The sequence below is a fragment of the Ranitomeya imitator genome, chromosome 3 (assembly GCF_032444005.1).
Source record: "Ranitomeya imitator isolate aRanImi1 chromosome 3, aRanImi1.pri, whole genome shotgun sequence".
NCBI classification, from domain to species: Eukaryota; Metazoa; Chordata; class Amphibia; order Anura; family Dendrobatidae; genus Ranitomeya; species Ranitomeya imitator.
Window position 1 is genome coordinate 185,037,700 of NC_091284.1, and position 23,048 is coordinate 185,060,747.

General features: G+C 42.6%; 1 protein-coding gene across 4 annotated transcripts in view; it reads left to right on the forward strand.

The window, feature by feature from the left end:
* Positions 1-23,048, forward strand: part of LOC138673093 (ras and Rab interactor 3-like) — a 128,186-nt gene that overhangs the window by 55,545 nt on the left and 49,593 nt on the right. For all 4 annotated transcript variants that reach the window (XM_069761693.1, XM_069761694.1, XM_069761692.1 and 1 more), the window contains exon 3: positions 8,784-9,569. In XM_069761693.1, coding sequence (XP_069617794.1) covers positions 8,784-9,569 — 786 coding nt within the window. The remainder of the gene's footprint in view (positions 1-8,783; positions 9,570-23,048) is intronic.

Consider the following 23,048-nt stretch of genomic DNA (forward strand, 5'->3'; position numbering starts at 1 on the left):
ACCAACCTCGCCACACCTCTCAAAACTCGCCACGCGCAAAACTCACCACATGCAAAAACTAGGCTCACGCAAAGCTCACCACAAGTGCAAAACTCACCTCATGGAAAACTCGCCACACGCAAAACTTGCACACGCGGAAAAATTGCCACATGCACAAAAGTTGCAACACATGCAAAAGTTGCCTCACACAAAACTTGCACATACTCAAAAGGCACTACACATATAATACTCGCCACGCGCAAAACTCGCCATGCGCAAAACTTGTTGCACACAACTTGCTACACTAACCTGTCACATGCAACTCGACACACAAAAAGTCGCTACATGCATGTCGCCACACACAACTCAACACACACAACTTGACAAACGAAACTCGCCCTAAAACACACACAAGTCTGGTATTATCCTTCAAAAATAAAAATCTGATTAATAAGCAGACAAACTACAAGAGCAACAAATGTACCATATAGGAAATACGGCAGCTGTCAGTCACATGACCTGTCTATTATGTGTATGTGTGAGCTAATATATACTGCCAGGGGAAGGGCTTCCTGTTGGCTGGGGATTTATCAGGCTGCCAATTTAGCTTACAAATACTGAGGTAAAAATACTGAGCAAATAACGTGTGAACAAGGTCTAATACAGGGAGAGATGACACACAGAAATATACTATATACAGGGGAGATGACACACAGGTATATACTATATACAGGAGAGATGACACACAGATATATACTATATAGAGGAGGAGATGACATACAGGTACATACTATATACAGGAGGAGATGACATACAGGTATATACTATATACAGGAGGAGATGACACACAGGTATATACTATATACAGGAGCAGATGACCTACAGGTATATACTATATACAGGAGGAGATGACATACAGGTATATGCTATATATAGAAGATGACATACAGGTATATACTATATACAGGAGGAGATGACACACAGATATATACTATATGCAAGGGAGATGACACACAGGTATATACTATATACAGGAGGAGATGACATACAGGTATATACTATATATATAGAAGGAGATGACATACAGGTATATACTATATATAGGAGGAGATGACATACAGGTATATACTATATACAGGGGAGATGACACACAGCAGGTATATACTATATACAGGGGAGATGACATACAGGTATATACTATATACAGGAGATGGCATACAGGTGTATACTATATATAAGGGAGATGACAAACATGTATATACTGAGGTGAAAATGAGAGGTGTGAGGTGAAAATGAAAAGGTGTGAGTGCAAAATGAGGGGAGTGAGGGAAAATAGTGGAGTGATCGGAAAATGACAGATGTGAGATCGAAATGACAAGTGTTAGGGGGGAATGAGAGGAGTGAGGGAGAAAATGAGAGGTGTGAGGGGGAAAATGAGAGATGTGAGGGGGAAAATGAAAAATGTGATTAAAGGGAACCTGTCACCCCCGTTTTTTCAGTAGGAGATAAAAATACCGTTAAATAGGGCCTGAGCTGTGCTTTACAATAGGGTATTTTTTGATTCCCTACAAGCGAAAAAGTGGCCTTTTTCGCTTGTCAATCAGGCTGGTCAGGTCGGATGAGTAATCTCGGCTTCAGGAAAATGGCCGCCGCGATATCCATCTGCGCACGCGCGGCATCCCGCGGCCATTTTCCTGAAGCCCCGGTAAGCAGGAGACTCCATCTGCGCACGCGCGGCCTCAGGAAGATGGCCGCGCCCACCGAGAAACCGCCGAATAGTGGTGAGCGCGCTCTTTTTCTACAGCTGCGCAGTGCATTCGGCACTTGCGCATGCGAGAAGCACTACGCCACCAACGGGAACATAAGCAAGATCTGGGGGAAGAAACAGTGCTGTGACCACGCCCATCCGACCTGACCAGCCTGATTGACAGGCGAAAAAGGCCACTTTTGTAAGGTATTTCGGCAGCATAGGTAGGGAATCAGGGGACAAAAAATACCCTATTGTAAAGCACAGCTCAGGCCCTATTTAACGGTATTTTTATCTCCTACTGAAAAAACGGGGTGACAGGTTCCCTTTAAGAAAATGAGAGGCGTGATGGGAAAATAAGAGAAGTGAGGTGCTATAACTAACCACAGATATTTACTATGCCCAGGCAACGCCGGGCTCTTCAGCTAGTTAAAAATAAAACAGTAACTCGGTTAATTTCATGTGAAATCAGCAGAGGTTAAACTGTAAAGCGGGAAGTGGTATTACGGTAGGAGAAATATTACAATGCAGCCCATGCTTAACACATATATAATATAACACATGCATGTCTGCTTATACTGTATATACTATGACACATGCATGTCTGCTTATCTAGACACCAAAAAAAAATTATAACTAGTAGAATGCTCTGAGATGTAACTTCTAGTTTTTAGCATTTTGTGATCTGTTTTCTACATACGGACGTAACAACAATAATCTATTATAAAGTACCTATAAGAGCAGAAAGATAATTTGGCACAGGGCCATATTTATCAAGATAAATTCACCTGAATTTTGGCATAAGTTGGGGCAAAAAAAATCCCCAACTGTCTTTAATGAGTTGTATCATATTTATTATGAAAAATGTAGTTGCAAACGGTCCAGCACTCTGTTTCATAAGTGACTCCAAGCTTTATTCAATAGTAATGCAACAGATACAGCCCAATGTGAACTGGCCAATGCTCTTCGAATGCTTAGTTCTTAAAGGGTAAATGTACTTTCAAGTAACTTTTCAGAATAGCCTGTGTTGTAAACATCTACTATATCCAATAAAACAAGAAAAAAGCAGCAACACTCCACTTATTGGTGAAAAAACAACTTAGTCCTTTATTGCATAATAAAGATCATGGACACGGTATTACGGGTAAAACAAGTGCAGGTTATGCAGGCAAATGAAGCAGGACGACGGCCGTTTCACGCAATATGCGCTTCTACGGGTCCAGATATTGCATTGGACCCTGTATGCACCTTCTTCATAGCAAGCACCTCCAGCAAGGTGAAGGTTTCTGGAATGTGTCCGTGATTCAGAGCTCATTCATCCTTTATCAGTGAGTACTAAGAGCGGTTTTTCTCAGTGCCATTCATATTTCTTTTTACTGATTAGCATCTACTATATAATTGTCTAAGGGTCACTTCCGTCTGTCTGTCTGTCTGTCTGTCTTTCTGTCACAGATATTCATTGGTCGCAGCCTCTGTCTGTCATGGAAATCCAAGTCGCTGATTGGTCGCGGCAAAACAGCCACGACCAATCAGCGACGGGCACAGTCCAGAAGAAAATGGCCGCTCCTTCCTCCCCGCAGTCAGTGCCCGGCGCCCGCATACTCCCCTCTGGTCAGCGCTCACACAGGGTTAATGGCAGCGTTGACCGCAGTGTCACGCACTCCATTAACGCTGCTATTAACCCTGTGTGACCAACTTTTTACTATTCATGCTGCCTATGCAGCATGAATAGTAAAAAGATCTAATGTTAAAAATAATTTAAAAAATAAAAAATCGTTATATACTCCGTCGGCCCCTCGGATCCAGAACAGGCCTTTCCCACTCGCGACGCTCCGGTAACCGGTCCATGCTGTGATCTCGCGAGATGATGATGTAGCGGTCGCGCGAAACCGCTACGTCATCATCTCGCGAGACCGCAATGCACTCTTCAGACCAGAGCGCGCGAGGAGCATCGGTAACTGCTTCGATTCGGGGACCAACGAAGGGTGAGTATATCACTATTTTTTATTTTAATTCTTTTTTTTTAACAGGGATATGGTGTCCACATTGCTATAGACTGCGTGGGCTGGGCAATATACTAAGTGGGCTGGGCAATATACTACATGGGCTGGGCAATATACTACGTGGGCTGGGCAATATACAATGTGGGCTGCGCAATATACAACGTGGGCTGCGCAATATACAACATGGGCTGCACAATATACTACGCGGGCTGGGCAATATACTACGTGGGCTGGGCAATATACGACGTGGGCTGCGCAATATACAATGTGGGCTGCGCAATATACAATGTGGGCTGCGCAATATACAATGTGGGCTGCGCAATATACAACATGGGCTGTGCAATATACTACGCGGGCTAGGCAATATACTACGCGAGCTGCGCAATATACAACGCGGGCTGCACAATATGTAACATGTGCTGCGCAATATGTAACGTGGGCTGCGCAATATACAACGTGGGCTGCGCAATATACAACGTGGGCTGCGCAATATACTACATGGGCTGTGCAATGTACAACGTGGGCTGGGCAATATACTACGTGGGCTGCGCAATATACTACGTGGGCTGCGCAATATACAACGTGGGCTGCGCAATATACAACGTGGGCTGCGCAATATGCTATGTGGGCTGCGCAATATACTACGTGGGCTGCGCAATGTACTGCGTGGGCTGCGCAATGTACTGCGTGGGCTGCGCAATGTACTGCGTGGGCTGCGCAATATACTACGTGGGCTGTGCTATACACTACGCATACATATTCTAAAATACTCAATGCATTAGAATCGGGCTACCATCTAGTGAAGAATAACAGAGTAACATCCCAGGTAACTGGTGGTTACAGTGATGTTGCCTTCCTTTTGGGGGAGGGTGATATCATGCCTGGAACCAAGGAAGATCCCTTTAACAGGTAGTACATCTATGTGCAGCACATTCTGATTCCAGGCCAGAAGGGGAAGCTTTGAGCCTGGTTTCAGGGGAGCTTCCCCCAGATATATATATATATATATATATATATACAGTGGGGCAAAAAAGTATTTAGTCAGTCAGCAATAGTGCAAGTTCCACCACTTAAAAAGATAAGAGGCGTCTGTAATTTACATCATAGGTAGACCTCAACTATGGGAGACAAACTGAGAAAAAAAAATCCAGAAAATCACATTGTCTGTTTTTTTAACATTTTATTTGCATATTATGGTGGAAAATAAGTATTTGGTCAGAAACAAAATTTCATCTCAATACTTTGTAATATATCCTTTGTTGGCAATGACAGAGGTCAAACGTTTTCTGTAAGTCTTCACAAGGTTGCCACACACTGTTGTTGGTATGTTGGCCCATTCCTCCATGCAGATCTCCTCTAGAGCAGTGATGTTTTTGGCTTTTCGCTTGGCAACACGGACTTTCAACTCCCTCCAAAGGTTTTCTATAGGGTTGACATCTGGAGACTGGCTAGGCCACTCCAGGACCTTGAAATGCTTCTTACGAAGCCACTCCTTCGTTGCCCTGGCGGTGTGCTTTGGATCATTGTCATGTTGAAAGACCCAGCCACGTTTCATCTTCAATGCCCTTGCTGATGGAAGGAGGTTTGCACTCAAAATCTCACGATACATGGCCCCATTCATTCTTTCATGTACCCGGATCAGTCGTCCTGGCCCCTTTGCAGAGAAACAGCCCCAAAGCATGATGTTTCCACCACCATGCTTTACAGTAGGTATGGTGTTTGATGGATGCAACTCAGTATTCTTTTTCCTCCAAACACGACAAGTTGTGTTTCTACCAAACAGTTCCAGTTTGGTTTCCTCAGACCATAGGACTTTCTCCCAAAACTCCTCTGGATCATCCAAATGCTCTCTAGCAAACTTCAGACGGGCCCGGACATGTACTGGCTTAAGCAGTGGGACACGTCTGGCACTGCAGGATCTGAGTCCATGGTGGCGTAGTGTGTTACTTATGGTAGGCCTTGTTACATTGGTCCCAGCTCTCTGCATTTCATTCACTAGGTCCCCCCGCGTGGTTCTGGGATTTTTGCTCACCGTTCTTGTGATCATTCTGATCCCACGGGGTGGGATTTTGCGTGGAGCCCCAGATCGAGGGAGATTATCAGTGGTCTTGTATGTCTTCCATTTTCTAATTATTGCTCCCACTGTTGATTTCTTCACTCCAAGCTGGTTGGCTATTGCAGATTCAGTCTTCCCAGCCTGGTGCAGGGCTACAATTTTGTTTCTGGTGTCCTTTGACAGCTCTTTGGTCTTCACCATAGTGGAGTTTGGAGTCAGACTGTTTGAGGGTGTGCACAGGTGTCTTTTTATACTGATAACAAGTTTAAACAGGTGCCATTACTACAGGTAATGAGTGGGGGAAAGAGGAGACTCTTAAAGAAGAAGTTACAGGTCTGTGAGAGCCAGAAATCTTGATTGTTTGTTTCTGACCAAATACTTATTTTCCACCATAATATGCAAATAAAATGTTAAAAAAACAGACAATGTGATTTTCTGGATTTTTTTTTCTCAGTTTGTCTCCCATAGTTGAGGTCTACCTATGATGTAAATTACAGACGCCTCTCATCTTTTTAAGTGGTGGAACTTGCACGATTGCTGACTGACTAAATACTTTTTTGCCCCACTGTATATATATATTCTGGTCTGGAGGAGGAGTTAGTTAGTTGAGTGGAGAGATTGTGAGAGACAGTAGATGAGAGAGGAGTGTGAGCAGAGCTGGGGCCGTGCAGCCACGTGTGGTGCTGCAGCTCCAGGCCAGAGAGAAAAAGCAGGAACGTTGCACTGATAGCAAGTGCCTGAGGGGAGAGGCACAGGAGAACGAGGGATCTGGAAGGGAGCTGTGGTTGCGCTCCTTCCAAGCTGAAGCACAGAAACCGAGCACTGGGAGACCGAAGCTGTGTAGTACTTTATGTCCCACAGCAGAACCGGAGGACAGTCGATTTTAAGTCGACTGTCCGCACCCCAACCTGAAGGTACAGCAACACACAGAGCCAGAGTCATGATAGCGACTCTGTAAACAGGCTCGAGTCGCCTACCATGCAGGTACTGTCCCAGGACAGGAGAGAGGACCTTGACAGAAGCCACAGGCAGCAAGAAACTCGCTTAAAAGCGCGAGACGGAAGGCTTACGAACCTCACCTGGAAAGGGGATCTGTAGCTACTTCCAGGCTGACCGAACCTCACCAACACCTGTTGCTGGTACTCTGGACTGTGGCTGTCTACCATCAGTAAACCAATTAAAGAGACTGCAACCCTGTGTCCTCCGTTTATTTTCTAGCACCACACCATCCTTGCCAAACACTCTGACATCCCTGGGGACCCAGCTTCACCTGTGGGAAGCAATGACATCCCTGCTGCCATAAGATCACCCCAGAGGACCCCTTTAAGCAGCGTCAGTCACCCCTGACCAAGTACCACAGGTGGCGTCACAAAATTTTATTATTTCACAAACCCCTTTAAAGACTGTCCCTTTTACTTGGGTGCCCAGGCCCACAGACTGGGTCACCACCGCCATGACACATCCCTTAAGCACCGGACCCAATACCGAGTACCCCATGGCCCTGGTGGGCATTCCAACACCATTTCTGGCCACTAAATAATTTTTATCCTGTATTTTCACCAGTTTTCCTCTCTACAAGCTCTATGTCCTACTTTGCAATCAACTGTGAGCTGTTGGGAGAAAACTAGGTGTTATGATCTCTCCTATACAAAGCAAAACACACAGAGGGATTCCTGTTCTTCATTTCTCTTTAGCACAGAGACCAGGTGCATCAACTTGGATTAAATGTTATAGTCTGAGATGTCTTGATGTGACTTTAGCACTGGGGTGAGCTAAAAGACTTGTTAGGAAATTCAGCATGATCTTTCTGTGTCTCTCTCCACCTCTTTTCCTCACTGCGATCCTCTCTCCCACTCCTCAATCTACAGAGTGGGCTATGTAGCATGACACTACAGTGAGCTGGCAGTCTGTTTGAGCTATTTTTTTCAGAGTGTATGTTAAGTTTAGGAGGTACGGGGAAGAGGAAAAAGGACCTCATAAGTGTAGAAGGAAGGACTTCTCTGATAAAAAAATATTACAATGTTCTTATACTTCCCTGTACTATGTATGCAAAGTTTGTTGAAAGTACCGTTCCACTTTTAAGCTCAGATTAAGAACCGAGAATTGGAAAAGCGTTGGTCTTCTCACACTGGACTGTATGTGTTGCCTTACAATGGATGAAATCTTGGGACCACTTTTTGTGAAATAGACAGAGTGCTGGACCACTTGTTTCTATATTCTACTTATTGACATACCCTTGTGTATGGATCCGTGTGCCGAATGGATGAGTCTAGAGATTTGTGCGAATGTGGTGAGCTGGACTCTTTATTATGTAATATTTATTAAAATTGATTTAAATAACCTACTGCATCTTGTCCAACAAGCACCATGACCTCATATGATACCGTAGGGTAAAAAAATTTGCCAAAATTTTGGCTTAAATTTCAGGCACAATATAAGCCAACTAATAAGTGATGTAAACTTCTACTATACACTATAAATTCACCATATTTATCAAACCGCATGAGCCACTACGAAAGGCATTTTAAGACTGTCTAGTCTAAGTTTGCACTGTCTGAGGATTAGACAGTTTTGATAAATGTACCCCATAGTGATGAAGTACTATCATATTGTGCTATGTACTAATATAATACTATACTCTAATAATAATTCCACGATATGCTACCTGAAATTGCCATTTCAGCTAGTATTGCTGATAGAATACCATAATAACAAATAATTGTGAGTGTAGATGAGCAATTTGATTTGTTCTGCTGTCGCCAAGAATGCCAAATGCAGAAGTGAAGAATGGCTACCACAGAGCTCAAATCGAATTGCTCAACATCTCTAAATTTGTTTTCTTTTCTAAGGATTTTTCTTTGACTTCTGGTACATTACCTGATATTATATGACTGAATATCGAAACGGTGTAAGCGGTCTTGTTAAATATTTAGTAGGATATCTCTACTAAAATTAGTATCCTTGAGAGCTAAATATTATTTTAATATTAATTCTACAGATATAAATGGCCGTCGTCACAGTGACACAGAAGAGCCATCAAATGTCTATGAAGAACCCATCAGAGAAGACGTAAACATATTAATAAATGAGAAGGCAGCGGAGGAGAGTGGTGAAGCCCAAGACAATTCAGAGCCACCTTTACAGAATTCAGTGTTTTATAGGAAATCTGTTGTAAGAATACGAAGCAGATCCAACAAAGAACAAGTAAAACTATTACAAAACACAGAGGAAGGCTCAACAAATGCAGATGGAACACTTTTTAAAGCCCATGAAAAGAGACATTCACTCATTCCACACAGAGTTTCCTGGATTGAAGACCAAAGAGTTAGCAATTTGACAAAATCAAGCTCGGACTCTTCGCTAAACTCATCAGACAGCTTTTTACTGCCACCTTTGCCAGAACTGGACTCTGTCTCTGTCAGCAGTATTGAAGAAGAAGGAGAGTGCAGCTCCTTAAGGCAGAATAGGAAGCATTCACATGGTCTTGGGGACATGGTTAGACATAGCCTTTTTGCTGTTAGTGCTGCATTGACCGGACTTGTCTCTACCGAGAAACATCTTGGAAGCAGAATCCAGATGCTTGCTGAAGACTCATCAACTTATTTTGGAAATACTGTGCAAACATTCATATGCCAAATGAAAAAGGGGTCTGTACAGTACACCTCCACCATGGAAATGCTACAAGCCCTACGTCAGGAGATCACCAATATCAAGAGCTATCTGCTTGTGAGCAATGAAATCTGGGAACTTGTGGAACATCAAGAAATTGATGATTCAACAATTGGTATGAGAAATTAATATATTTACATATAATTTCTTACTTCAGGATATTTGCTGGGAAAGTATGAATAGCAGCATATTTTTCGAGTATTTATTTTGTGCATATTTTAAAAGAAAACTTATCACTGCAGTCCTCTATTAAACAGAACATTTCACTATTTCATGTCGCCTCTTACACAGGATGTAAGAGTGGCTGCAGAGCAGAGTATAATATATATTTGTTTACATTTTTCATCTTCATTGCAGAGATATTAGCTATTAAAGTTTTTGGCACCTAATTAGTTAACTTTTTTTTAGTCCTAGTGGGTGTTAAACATGTAGATGTTTTCATTGTGGGCGTATATTACTTTCCCCTGCACAAAACTGACCAATCATAAGCAAGTAGCAGCACTCTAAAGTAAAGAACACTCTCCCATCATAGCTTAGTGCAAGTTTATCAGTGTATGTTATGTATGGCAGGCATCCTGATCTCAAGGTCTAACCTCCTGCATAATTAAAAAATGAAGATTGACAGCCGGTCTTAGAGGTGTCAAGTTACAAACCCTTCTTTTATCTCTTCTCCTTTCATAGAACTGTCAGCTCTGCTGTATTACCCCTCCCCCAAACTGCCTGTCCACTGATGTATCATTGTCACACTTCTATCTGTTGAGCTTAACTTGTGATCACTCTTCAGTGAAATCAGAGCAGGGTACATCTCACACAGGAATAGTCCAGAACAAGCAGGTTTCTTCTGTGTGAGATGTAAATGATAGCTTTGACCTCACTGCAGGGCAAGTTCAAGTTGCTTGAGTACAGCAGACGCGTGACTCACCTCCAGATAGGCAGTGGGGTGTAGGAGCAGTACAGCACAGCTGATAAAGAAGAAAGGAGAAGAACTGATAGAATGGTTAGTAATGTGACACAACTAAACTCAGCTGTACTACCCCTCTCCCCACACTGACTCATGCAGGAAGTTAGACCAGGAGATCAGGGCTGCATCATTACATCTCATACACAGAGCAGATTTCTCAGTGTACTCAGAGGAATGGTGGGGCGTGTTCTTCTTTTCATTGAGTTTTGCTGCCTGCTTATCCTTGGTCAACATCATACAAGGAGAATGCCCACCCCCCAGTGAAAACTATGATAACACCATTTGGAATTAAAAAGTTAACTCATTAGATGCAAAAACTTTGTTTGATAATATATCTGAAATGGAAATGGGGCTTCTGTGCTGTTGTTGTGACACATGACTCCGCCACCCAATCAGCGCTGGCGTCACTGTCCCTACCTCCCATCGAATTGAACATGAAGGGAAGTGAGAGCAGCTGCAGCCCAAACTTCCTCTTCATGTTCGATTTGTCTGAAGGCGGGGATAGTGACACCAGCGCTGAATGGGCAAACGGGGTCACGTGTCACAACAACCTCACGAGAGTCCCAGTACAGCAAGTGATGACACCGCTGGAATGGCGCCAGTAAGGGAGGTGAGTATAGGTTTTTTTATTTTGTTGGGGCCAAACATTTAGATGAAGAACGGGTTGTCCTAGTGGTGGGCAACCTGTATCTGTTCCTGGGAAAGTTAGGTGACATATCATCTATATACAGATAAAGAGTATAGGTGCTGTAGACTATTATTATGCTATATTCTGCCAGGATTGGTGACAGACAATTCTGAAGATTTGATTTCTTCATGAATTACGCAGTGGTTGTCACTGTTGCATTGCAGCACTGGTGTCTTGGGTTTTAAGTCCACTCAACATGAACCTCAAGAAGTTTGCATATTACTCCCACATGATAAAATACAGATTCATTGACTTTCTATTGCCCCTAGTGTGTATTAGTATCGTTGAGATATCTAATTTAGATTGAGACCAGGATTGATGTGAATGGTGATAGTGTTTGTACAGTGCATGGGTTATGTTGGGTCTACAGGAATGGGATAAATGATACATGCTTCCCATTCTCATTTTAGGACGTTAAATTCTGAATGAGTCAATTATAGATAGCATTTCACAAGAACAATAAATGTCTGCTCTGGTTAATTGTAGTGTAGACTACATGTAACGTCAGGAAGCTTTTTCTCAGAAACATATGTGTGTTTTACTGTGGTTTACCAATGCAAACTGAGACTTCCTTTCTCATTCAAAGCATCATCTCAAAATGCCAGTACTAGCCACATAAATGCCTAAATGTGCAGGAAAGCGCATGCTGCCCCTATTTAGAAAATACAGTTACATGAAAAAGGTTGGGTACCGCTATTAATCTTAAGCTTAATGTTTTATAAAAATTGTTTTTTTTTGCAACAGCTATTTCAGTTTCATATATCTAATAACTGTTGGACACAGTAATGTTTCTGCCTTGAAATGAGGTTAATTGTACTAACAGAAAATGTGCAATCTGCATTCAAACAAAATTTGACAGGTGCATAAGTATGGGCACCCCACCAGAAAAGTGACATTAATATTTAGTAGATCCTCCTTTTGCAAAAATAACAGCCTCTAGTCGCTTCCTGTAGCTTTTAATGAGTTCCTGGATCCTGGATGAAGGTATTTTTGACCATTCCTCTTTACAAAACAATTCCAGTTCAGTTAAGTTTGATGGTTGCCGAGCATGGACAGCCCTCTTCAAATGATCCCACAGATGTTCAATGATATTCAGGTCTGGGGACTGGGATGGCCATTCCAGAACAGTGTAATTGTTCCTCTGCATGAATGCCTGAGTAGATTTGGAGAGGTGTTTTGGATCATTTTCTTGCTGAAAGATCCATCCCCTGTGTAACTTCAACATTGTCACTGATTCATGAACATTATTGTCAAGAATCTGCTGATACTGAGAGGAATCCATGCGTCCCTCAACTCTAACAAGATTCCCGATGCCGGCATTGGCCACACAGCCCCAAAGCATGATGGAACCTCCACCAAATTTTACTGTGGGTAGCAAGTGTTTTTCTTGGTGTGTTTTTTGGCCGCCATGCATAACGTCTTTTTGTATGACCAAACAACTCAATCTTGGTTTCATCAGTCCACAGGACCTTTTTCCAAAAAGAAATTGGCTTTTCCAAATGTGCTTTTGCATACCTTAGCCGACTCTGTTTGTGGCGTGCTTGCAGAAACGGCTTCTTTCGCATCACTCTCCCATACAGCTTCTCCTTGTGCAAAGTGCGTTGTATAGTTGACCGATGCACAGTGACACCATCTGCAGCAAGTTGATGCTGCAGCTCTCTGGAGGTGGTCTGAGGATTGTCCTTGACTGATCTCACCATTCTTCTTCTCTGCCTTTCTGATGTTTTTCTTGACCTGCCACTTCTGGCCTTAACAAGAACTGTACCTGTGTTCTTCCATTTCCTTACTATGTTCCTCACAGTGGAAATTGAAAGGTTAAATCTCTGAGACCGCTTTTTTTTATCTTTCCCCTGAACAACTATGTTGAATAATCTTTGTTTTCAGATCATTAGACAGTTGTTTTGAGGAGCCCATGATGCCACTCTTCAGAGGAGATTCAAACAGGAGAACAACTTGCAAGTGGCCACTTTAAGTAGCTTTTCTCATGATTGCATACACCTGGTTATGAAGTTCAAAGCTCAATGAGGTTAGAAAACCAAAAAAAGTGCTTTAGTAAGTCAGCAAAAAGTAGGTAGGAGTATTTAAAACAAGAAAATGATAAGGGTGCCCATACTTATGCACCTGTCAAATTTTGTTTGAATGCAGATTGCACATTTTCTGTTAGTACAATAAACCTCATTTCAAGGCAGAAACATTAATGTGTCCAACAGTCATTAGATATATGAAACTGAAATAGCTGTTGCAAAAAAAAACAATTTTTATAAAACATTAAGCTTAAGATTAATAGGGGTGCCCAAACTTTTTCATATAACTGTACATACAAGCGGCATGTAAAGTTTGGGAACCCCTGGACAAAATGACTGTTATTGTGAACAGTTAAGCAAGTTGAAGATGAAATGATTTCTATAAGGCCTAAAGATAAAGGTGACACATTTCCTTTGTAGTCTATGAAAAATAGATATATTGTCATTTTTTACATTTTAAAAATTACAAAAAAGAAAATGGTCAGATGCAATAGTCTGGGCACCCTGCATGATTAATAACCAGTAGCACCCCCATTTGAAAGTATCACAGCTTGTAAATGCTTTTTGTAGCTTATTTAGATGTTCTTTTGCATAATACTGAAACTGAATTTTATGGTGAGGAAGCAGGGAAGGATTTCTTCTGATGACTCTTCCATGAAGGCCATATTTTTCCAGGTGTCTCTGAACAGTAGAACAATGTACCAGAACTCCAGAGTCTGCTAAATATTCCTGAATGTCCTTTACAGTCAAGCGGGGGTTCTGATTTGTCTCTCTTGCAATCCTACAAACAGCTCTCACTGAAATTTTGCTTCGTCTTCCAGACCTTATCTTGACCTCCACTGTTCCTGCTAAATGCCTTTCTTAATTACCGTATATACTCGAGTATAAGCCGACCCGAGTATAAGCCGACCCCCCTAATTTTGCCACAAAAAACTGGGAAAACTTATTGACTCGAGTATAAGCCTAGGGTGGAAATGCAGCAACTACCGGTGAATTTCAAAAATAAAAATAGATACCAATAAAAGTAAAATTAATTGAGACATCAGTAGCTGCGTTCATATATCCCCATATCTGCCCCATACTGTGCTCTGCTGCGTTCATATATCCCCATATCTGCCCCATACTGTGCTCTGCTGCGTTCATATATCCCCATATCTGCCCCATACTGTGCTCTGCTGCGTTCATATATCCCCATATCTGCCCCATACTGTGCTCTGCTGCCTTCATATATCCCCATATCTGCCCCATACTGTGCTCTGCTGCCTTCATATATCCCCATATCTGCCCCATACTGTGCTCTGCTGCGTTCATATTGCCCCATAGATGCTCGGTATAAGTCTGTGCCATGGCCGCTGCTGCTGCAATAAAAAAAAAAAAAGCCATACTCACTTCGCTGATTGCAGCTCCCAGCGTCCGTCCCGGCGTCTCTCTGCACTGACTGATCAGGCAGAGGGCGCCGCGCACACTATATGCATCATCGCGCCCTCTGCCTGAACAGTCAGAGCGCAGATAGACGCCGGGAAGATGGAGCGACGCCCGGCGGCTGGAACGTGGACAGGTGAATATTACATACTCACCTAGTCCTGGCGATCCTCGCGCTGTCCCCGCCTGTCACAGCTGTCTTCGGTGCTGCAGCTTCTTTCTCTATCAGCGGTCACCGGCACCGCTGATTAGAGAAATGAATAGGCGGCTCCACCCCTATGGGAGGTGGAGCCGCTTATTCATTTCTCTAATGAGCGGTCCCACGTGACCGCTGAAGAGAGAAAGAAGCTGCAGCGCCGAAGCCCGTGGGACGGCAGGGACAGCGCAAGGATCACTGGGACTAGGTAAGTATACCTCAGCGCCCTCTCCCCCTCACCCGCCGACCCCACCGCTACCGTGACTCGAGTATAAGCCGAGGGGGGCACTTTCAGCCCAAAAATTTGGGCTGAAAATCTCGGCTTATACTCGAGTATATACGGTACATTTAGAACTGAGGAAAAGGCAACTTGAAAACACTTTGCTATCTTCTTTTAGTCTTCTGCCTTGTGGGCCTCCACCATTTTTATTTTCAGAGTGCTAGGCAGCTCGAAGAATCCATGGCTGCTGTTTTTTCGCACAAGGTTAGTTGCAGCTCGGTTTTTTTAAATCTGGGAAAATTTCATCACCTTGCCTTTCCTAACGATGATAGTGAAAAAGTGAAAACCCTAACAGGCTAATTAAAGACTGAAACCTTGGTCAAAGTTATCTGAGCACACAAATCTCCAAGGGTGCCCAAACTTTTGCATCAGCCCATTTTCCTTTTTGTAACTTTTAGGCTATGTGCACACGTTCAGGATTTTTCATGTTTTTTTTTTTCACTTTTTTCGGCTGTTTTCCACAGAAAAAAACGCTAAGAAATGCTTACATTAAGCATCCCATCATTTCAATGCATTCCGCAGTTTTTGTGCACATGCTGCATTTGTTTCCGCGAAAAAAACTAATCGCGGTAAAAAACGCAGCATGTTCATTAATTTTGTGGATTTTTCACCGCTATATTATTGCATTGGGAAGCTCCAGAAAAAAACGCAAAAAAACGCGATAAAAACGCGAGCGGATTTCCTGCAGAAAAAGTCCAGTTTTGTTCAGGTAAATTCTGCAGACATTTCTGAGCGTGTGCACATAACCGTAAAATGTACAAAATTCCAAAGTACAGTTGTGCTCAAAAGTTTACATACCACAGCAGAATTTTTGCTTTCTTGGCCTTTTTTCAGAGAATATGACTGATAACACCAACACTTTTTTTCCACTCATGGTTAGTAGTTGGGTAAAGCCATTTATTGCCAGACTACTGTGTTTTCTCTTTTTAAATCATAATGACAACCCAAAACATGCAAATGACCCTCATCAAAAGTTCACCTACCCTGGTGATTTTGGTCAGATAACATGCACAGAAGCTGATCTCACCTGTGACCTGTTTGCTTGTAATCAGTGTCTGTGCATAAAAACTGAGTGAGTTTCTGGGATCCAGACAGACTCTTGCATCTTTCATCCAGCCACTGATGTTTTTGGATTGTGATTCATGGGGAAAGAAAAAGAATTGTCCACGGATCTGCGGAAAAAGGTAGTTGAACTGTATAAAACAGGATACAAAAAGATATCCAAGGGATTGATAATGCCAGTCAGCAGCATTCAAACTGTGATTAACAAATGGAAAATCAGGGGCTCTGTAAAAACAAAACCATGGTCAGGCAGACCAACAAAAATGTCATCCAAAACTGCCAGGAAAATTGTTCGGGATGCAAAGAAAATCCCACAAATAACATCAGCTGAAATACGGGACTCTCTGATAACTAATGGTGTGGCTGTTACAAGATGCACAATAAGGAGGCACTTGACCATGGGTTGCATGGTTGAGTCGCCAGAAGAAAGCCATTACGGCGCAAATGCCACAAAGTATCTCGCCTACAAGGTTCAAAACAGCACAGAAACAAGCCTCCAAACTTCAGAAACAAGGTAATTTGGAGCGATGATACCGAAATTGAACTTTTTGGCAACAACCATAAATGTTACATTCAACAAGGCCTATGATGAAAGGATCACCATTCCCACTGTAAAGCATGGAGGTGGATGGCTGATGTTTTGGGGATGCGTGAGCTACAAAGGCACAAGAAACTTGGTCAAAGTTGAAGGAAAGATGAATGAAGAACTTTATCAGCAAATAATAGAGGCAAATTGGCAATAATCAGCCCAAAAGCTGCACTTGGTACATACTTGGACATTCCAACATGTCAATGATCCAAAACACAAGGCCAAATGGACCTGTCATTGGCTACAGCTGAAAAAAGTGACGGTTCTGGATTGGCCATCTCAGTCTCCTGACCTCAATATCATTGAGCCACTCTGGGGAGATCTCAAGCGTGCAGTTTATGCTAAAGAGCCCAGGAATTTACAAGACCTGGAGGCTTTTTGCCAAGAAGAGTGAGCAGCTTTACCTTCTGAGAAAATAAAGAACCTCATCCACAACTACCACAAAAGGCTTCAAGCTGTCATTGATGTTAGAGGGGGGGCAATACATGGCATTAAGTAATGGGGTATGTGAACTTTTGATCGGGGTCATTTGGATGTTTTGGGTTGTTATGATTTAAAAAGAGAAATAAAAAAAGTAGTTTGACAATAAATGGCATCACCCAACCGCTAACTATGAGTGGAGAAGGTTTTGGTGTTATCATTCATATTCTCTGAAAAAAAAAACAAGAAAATAAATAAATAAATTTAAAAAAAAAAATATATATATATATTTATATAATGTATACACTGCTCAAAAAAATAAAGGGAACACTTAAACAACAGAATATAACTCCAAGTAAATAAAACTTCTGTGAAATCAAACTGTCCACTTAGGAAGCAACACTGTTTCACAATCAAGTTCACATGCTGTTGTGCAAATGGAATAGACAACAGATGGAAATTATTGGCAATTATCAAGACACACTCAATAAAGGAGTGGTCCTGCAGGTGGGGACCACAGACCACATCTCAGTACCAATGCTTTCTGGCTGATGTTTTGGTCACTTTTGAATGTTCGTTGTGCTTTCACACTCGTGGTAGCATGAGACGGACTCTACAACCCACCCAAGTGGCTTAGGTAGTATGTCTCATCCGGGATGGCACATCAATGCGAGCTGTGGCAAGAAGGTTTGCTGTGTCTGTCAGCGTAGTGTCCAGAGGCTGGAGGTGCTACCAGGAGACAGTTGATTACACCAGGAGATGTGGAGGGGGCCGTAGGAGGGCAACAATCCAGCAGCAGGACAGCTACCTCAGCCTTTGTGCAAGGAGGAACAGGAGGAGCACTGCCAGAGCCTTGCAAAATTACCTCCAGCAGGCCACAAAGGTACATGTGTCTGCACAAATGGTTAGAAACCGACTCCATGAGGATGGTCTGAGTGCCCGATGTCCACAGATGGGGGTTGTGCTCACAGCCCAACACCGTGCAGGACATTTGTCGTTTGCCACAGAACACCAGGATTGGCAAACTCACCACTGGCGCCCTGTGCTCTTCACAGATGAAAGCAGGTTCACACCGTGGAGAGCGCTCTGCTGCCTGCAACATCCTTCAGCATGACCGGTTTGGCAGTGGGTCAGTAATGGTGTGGGGTGGCAATTCTTTGGAAGGCCGCACAGCCCTCCATGTGCCCACCAGATGTAGCCTGACTGCCATTAGGTACCGAGATTAGATCCTCAGACCCCTTGTGAGACCTTATGCTGGTGCGGTTGGCCCTGGGTTCATCCTAATGCAGGATAATGCCAGACCTCATGTGGCTGGAGTGTGTCAGCAATTCCTGCAAGATGAAGGCATTGACGCTAAGGACTGGCCCGCTCGTTCCCCAGACCTGAATCCGATTGAACACATCTGGGACATCATGTCTCGCACCATCCATGAACGTCACGCTGCACCACAGACCGTCCAGGAGTTGGCGGATGCTTTAGTCCAGGTCTGGGAGGAGATCCCTCAGGAGACCATTCGCCGCCTCATCAGGAGCATGCCCAGGCATTGTATGGAGATCATACAGGCGCATGGAGGCCACACAAACACTACTGAGCATCATTTCCTTGTCTTGAGGCATTTCCACTGAAGTTGCATCAGCCTGTAATTTGATTTCCCACTTTGATTTTGAGTATCGTTCGAATTACAGGCTTCCGTGAGATATTAATTTTGATTTACATTGAAAATGTTTGTTTTATTGTTCTCAACGTTTTCCACTATGTAGTGAATAAAGATTTACAACTGGAATATTTTATTCAGTGATATCTAGGATGTGGTATTTTAGAGTTCCCTTTAATTTTTTTGAGCAGTATTTATACAGTTGTGGCCAAAAGTATTGACACCCCTGCAATTCTGTCAGATAATACTCATTTTCTTCCTGAAAAAGATTGCAATCACAAATTCTTTGGTATTATTATCTTCATTTAATTAGTTTTAAATGAAAAAACACAAAAGAGAATGAAGCAAAGAGCAAAACATTGATCATTTCACACAAAACTCCAAAAATGGGCCAGACAAAAGTATTGGCACTTTCAGCCTAATACTTGGTTGCACAACCTTTAGCCAAAATAACTGCGACCAACCGCTTCCAGTAACCATCAATGAGTTTCTTACAATGCTCTGCTGGAATTTTAGACCATTCTTCTTTGGCAAACTGCTACAGGTCCCTGATATTTGAAGGGTGCCTTCTCCAAACTGCCATTTTTAGATCTCTCCACAGGCATTCTATGGGATTCAGGTCTGGACTCATTGCTGGCCACCTTAGAAGTCTCCAGTGCTTTCTCTCAAACCATTTCTAGTGCTTTTTGAAGTGTGTTTTGGGTCATTGTCCTGCTCGAAGACCCATGACCTCTGAGGGAGACCCAGCTTTCTCACACTGGGCACTACATTATGCTGCAAAATTTGTTGGTAGTCTTCAGACTTCATAATGCCTTGCATACGGTCAAGCAGTCCAGTGCCAGAGGCAGCAAAGCAACCCCAAAACATCAGGGAACCTCCGCCATGTTTGACTGTAGGGACCGTGTTCTTTTCTTTGAATGCCTCTTTTTTTCCCCTGTAAACTCTATGTTGATGCCTTTGCCAAAAAGCTCTACTTTTGTCTCATCTGACCAGAGAACATTCTTCCAAAACAATTTAGGCTTTTTCAGGTAAGTTTTGGCAAACTCCAGCCTGGCTTTTTTATGTCTCGGGATTTAGTGGTGTCTTCCTGGGTCTCCTACCATACAGTCCCTTTTCATTCAGACGCCGACGGATAGTACGGGTTGACACTGTTGTACCATCGGACTGCAGGGCAGCTTGAACTTGTTTGAATGTTAGTCGAGGTTCTTTATCCAACATCCGCACAATCTTGCATTGAAATCTCTTGTCAATTTGTCTTTTCCGTCCACATCTAGGGAGGTTAGCCACAGTGCAATGGGCTTTAAACTTCTTGATGACACTGCGCACGGTAGACACAGGAACATTCAGGTCTTTGGAGATGGACTTGTAGCCTTGCGATTGCTCATGCTTCCTCACAATTTGGTTTCTCAAGTCCTCAGACAGTTCTTTGGTCTTCTTTCTTTTCACCATGCTCAATGTGGTACACATAAGGACACAGGACAGAGGTTGAGTCAACTTTAATCCATGTCAACTGGCTGCAAGTGTGATTTAGTTATTGCCAACACCTGTTAGGTGCCACAGGTAAGTTACAGGTGCTGTTAATTACACAAATTAGAGAAGCATCACATGATTTTTCGAACAGTGCCAATACTTTTGTCCACCCCCTTTTTTATGTTTGGTGTGGAATTATATCCAATTTGGCTTTAGGGCAATTCTTTTTGTGTTTTTTCATTTAAGACAAATTAAATGAAGATAATAATAACAAAGAATTTGTGTTTGCAATCCTTTTCAGGAAGAAACTGAGTATTATCTGACAGAATTGCAGGAGTGTCAATACTTTTGGCCACAAAAGTATATATTTATATGTACAGTACAGACCAAAAGTTTGGACACACCTTCTCATTTAAAGATTTTTCTGTATTTTCATGACTATGAAAATTGTACATTCACACTGAAGGCATCAAAACTGTGGAATTATATACTTAACAAAAAAAAGTGTGAAACAACTGAAAATATGTCTTATATTTTAGGTTCTTCAAAGTAGCCACCTTTTGCTTTGATGACTGCTTCGCACACTCTTGGCATTCTCTTGATGAGCTTCAAGAGGTAGTCACCAGGAATGGTCTTCCAACAATTTTGAAGGAGTTCCCAGAGATGCTTAGCACTTGTTGTCCCTTTTGCCTTCACTCTGCGGTCCAGCTCACCCCAAACAATCTCGATTGGGTTCCGGTCTGGTGACTGTGGAGGCCAGGTCATCTGGCGTAGCACCCCATCACTCTCCTTCTTGGTCAAAAAGCCCTTACACTGCCTGGAGGTGTGTTTGGGGTCATTGTCCTGTTGAAAAATAAATGCTGCTGCAAGATGCTGTGGTAGTCATGCTGGTTCAGTATGCCTTCAATTTTGAATAAATCCCCAACAGTGTCACAAGCAAAGCACCCCCACACTATCACAACTTCTCCTCCATGCCTCACGGTGGGAACCAGGCATGTAGAGTCCATCTGTTCACCTTTTCTGCGTCGCACAAAGACACGGTGGTTGGAACCAAAGATCTCAAATTTGGAATCATCAGACCAAAGCATAGATTTCCACTGGTCTAATGTCCATTCCTTGTGTTCTTTAGACCAAACAAGTCTCTTGTGCTTGTTGTCTGTCCTTAGCAGTGGTTTCCTAGCAGCTGTTTTACCATGAAGGCCTGCTGCACAAAGTCTCCTCTTAACAGTTGGTGTAGAGATGTTTCTGCTGTTAGAACTCTGTGTGGCATTGACCTGGTCTCTAATCTGAGCTGCTGTTAACCTGCGATTTCTGAGGCTGGTGACTCAGATAAACTTATCCTCAGAAGCAGAGGTGACTCTTGGTCTTCCTTTCCTGGGGCGGTCCTCATGTGAGCCAGTTTCTTTGTAGCGCTTGATGGTTTTTGCAACTGCACTTGGGGAAACTTTCAAAGTTTTCCCAATTTTTTCAGACTGACTGACCTTCATTTCTTAAAGTAATGATGGCCACTTGTTTTTCTTTACTTAGCTGCTTTTTTCTTGCCATAATACAAATTCTAACAGTCTACTCAGTAGGACTATCAGCTGTGTATCCACCAGACTTCTGCTCAACACAACTGATGGTCTCAACCCCGTTTATAAGGCAAGAAATCCCACTTATTAAACCTGACAGGGCACACCTGTGAAGTGAAAACCATTCCCGGTGACTACCTCTTGAAGCTCATCAAGAGAATGCCAAGAGTGTGCAAGCAGGTGGCTACTTTCTACTTTGAAGAACCTAGAATATAAGACATAATTTCAGTTGTTTCACACTTTTTTGTTAAGTATATAGTTCCACATGTGCTAATTCATAGTTTTGATGCCTTCAGTGTGAATGTACAATTTTCATAGTCATGGAAATACAGAAAATCTGTACTGTGTGTGTGTGTGTTTGTGTGTGTATATATACATATATATATATATATATATATATATATATATATATATATATATATATATATATATATAGTCATTTTAACCAGGGGTGCCCAAACTTTTACCGGCCACTGTGCAATAGTGGATTGTACCACATACAGTCATAGGAAACGTAGTTTAAAAAAAATTGAGGGGAATCAACACAGTAGTAGTTGGTGCAAATTCAAGGGCCTTGTCCAGGTCATCGCTAAATATAGCTGAAGAAAAGATGGATTAAATAAAGGTATCCTCACTGTTTGTATCTGGATTTCGTCGATTAAATAAAAGCTTTCCAACTCTTTTTTAGGGAGGATGTTTGAGTGCTGCCATTTTTTTAATCCATAGTATAAGTAACTATAAAGTACACGTATATAAAAGTAAAAAAAAAATGTTACTGCCAATTAATTGCAAGGAGAGGCAGGATTGAAAGGAGAGGCATAATGCATTCGTGACCTATCCTCATCAGTTTGATGGGACTTCCAAACTGATCAGATACCTGTTACCTATTCTATACGTAATATATTGTGTTTTTGATATGATCCTTTTAAATACTAAAAAGTCGAGATATTTCTAGGCATTTTAACTGTTTTACCACCTTAGATGTATAGTTACGTTTAAGATGGGCTCCCCCTTTTTGCTTTAGGTTCCAGCGATGAGCCCACGACTTTTCAGGCATCTTGCAGCTGATTTGCTCAGCTGACATGTGTCCCTAACCAACGCGGGTGGAATTGCGATCCACCCTCAGCTGTGAACAGCGGTATTTAACATGCTCGCGCCGGAAGTGAGTCACAAGCCCCACCCATCGGCACCCATACCATGTGACCAAGGGTTGCTGATGGGTTGGCAGGTTTGGCAGGGACACCCTTGTGGTTGTCA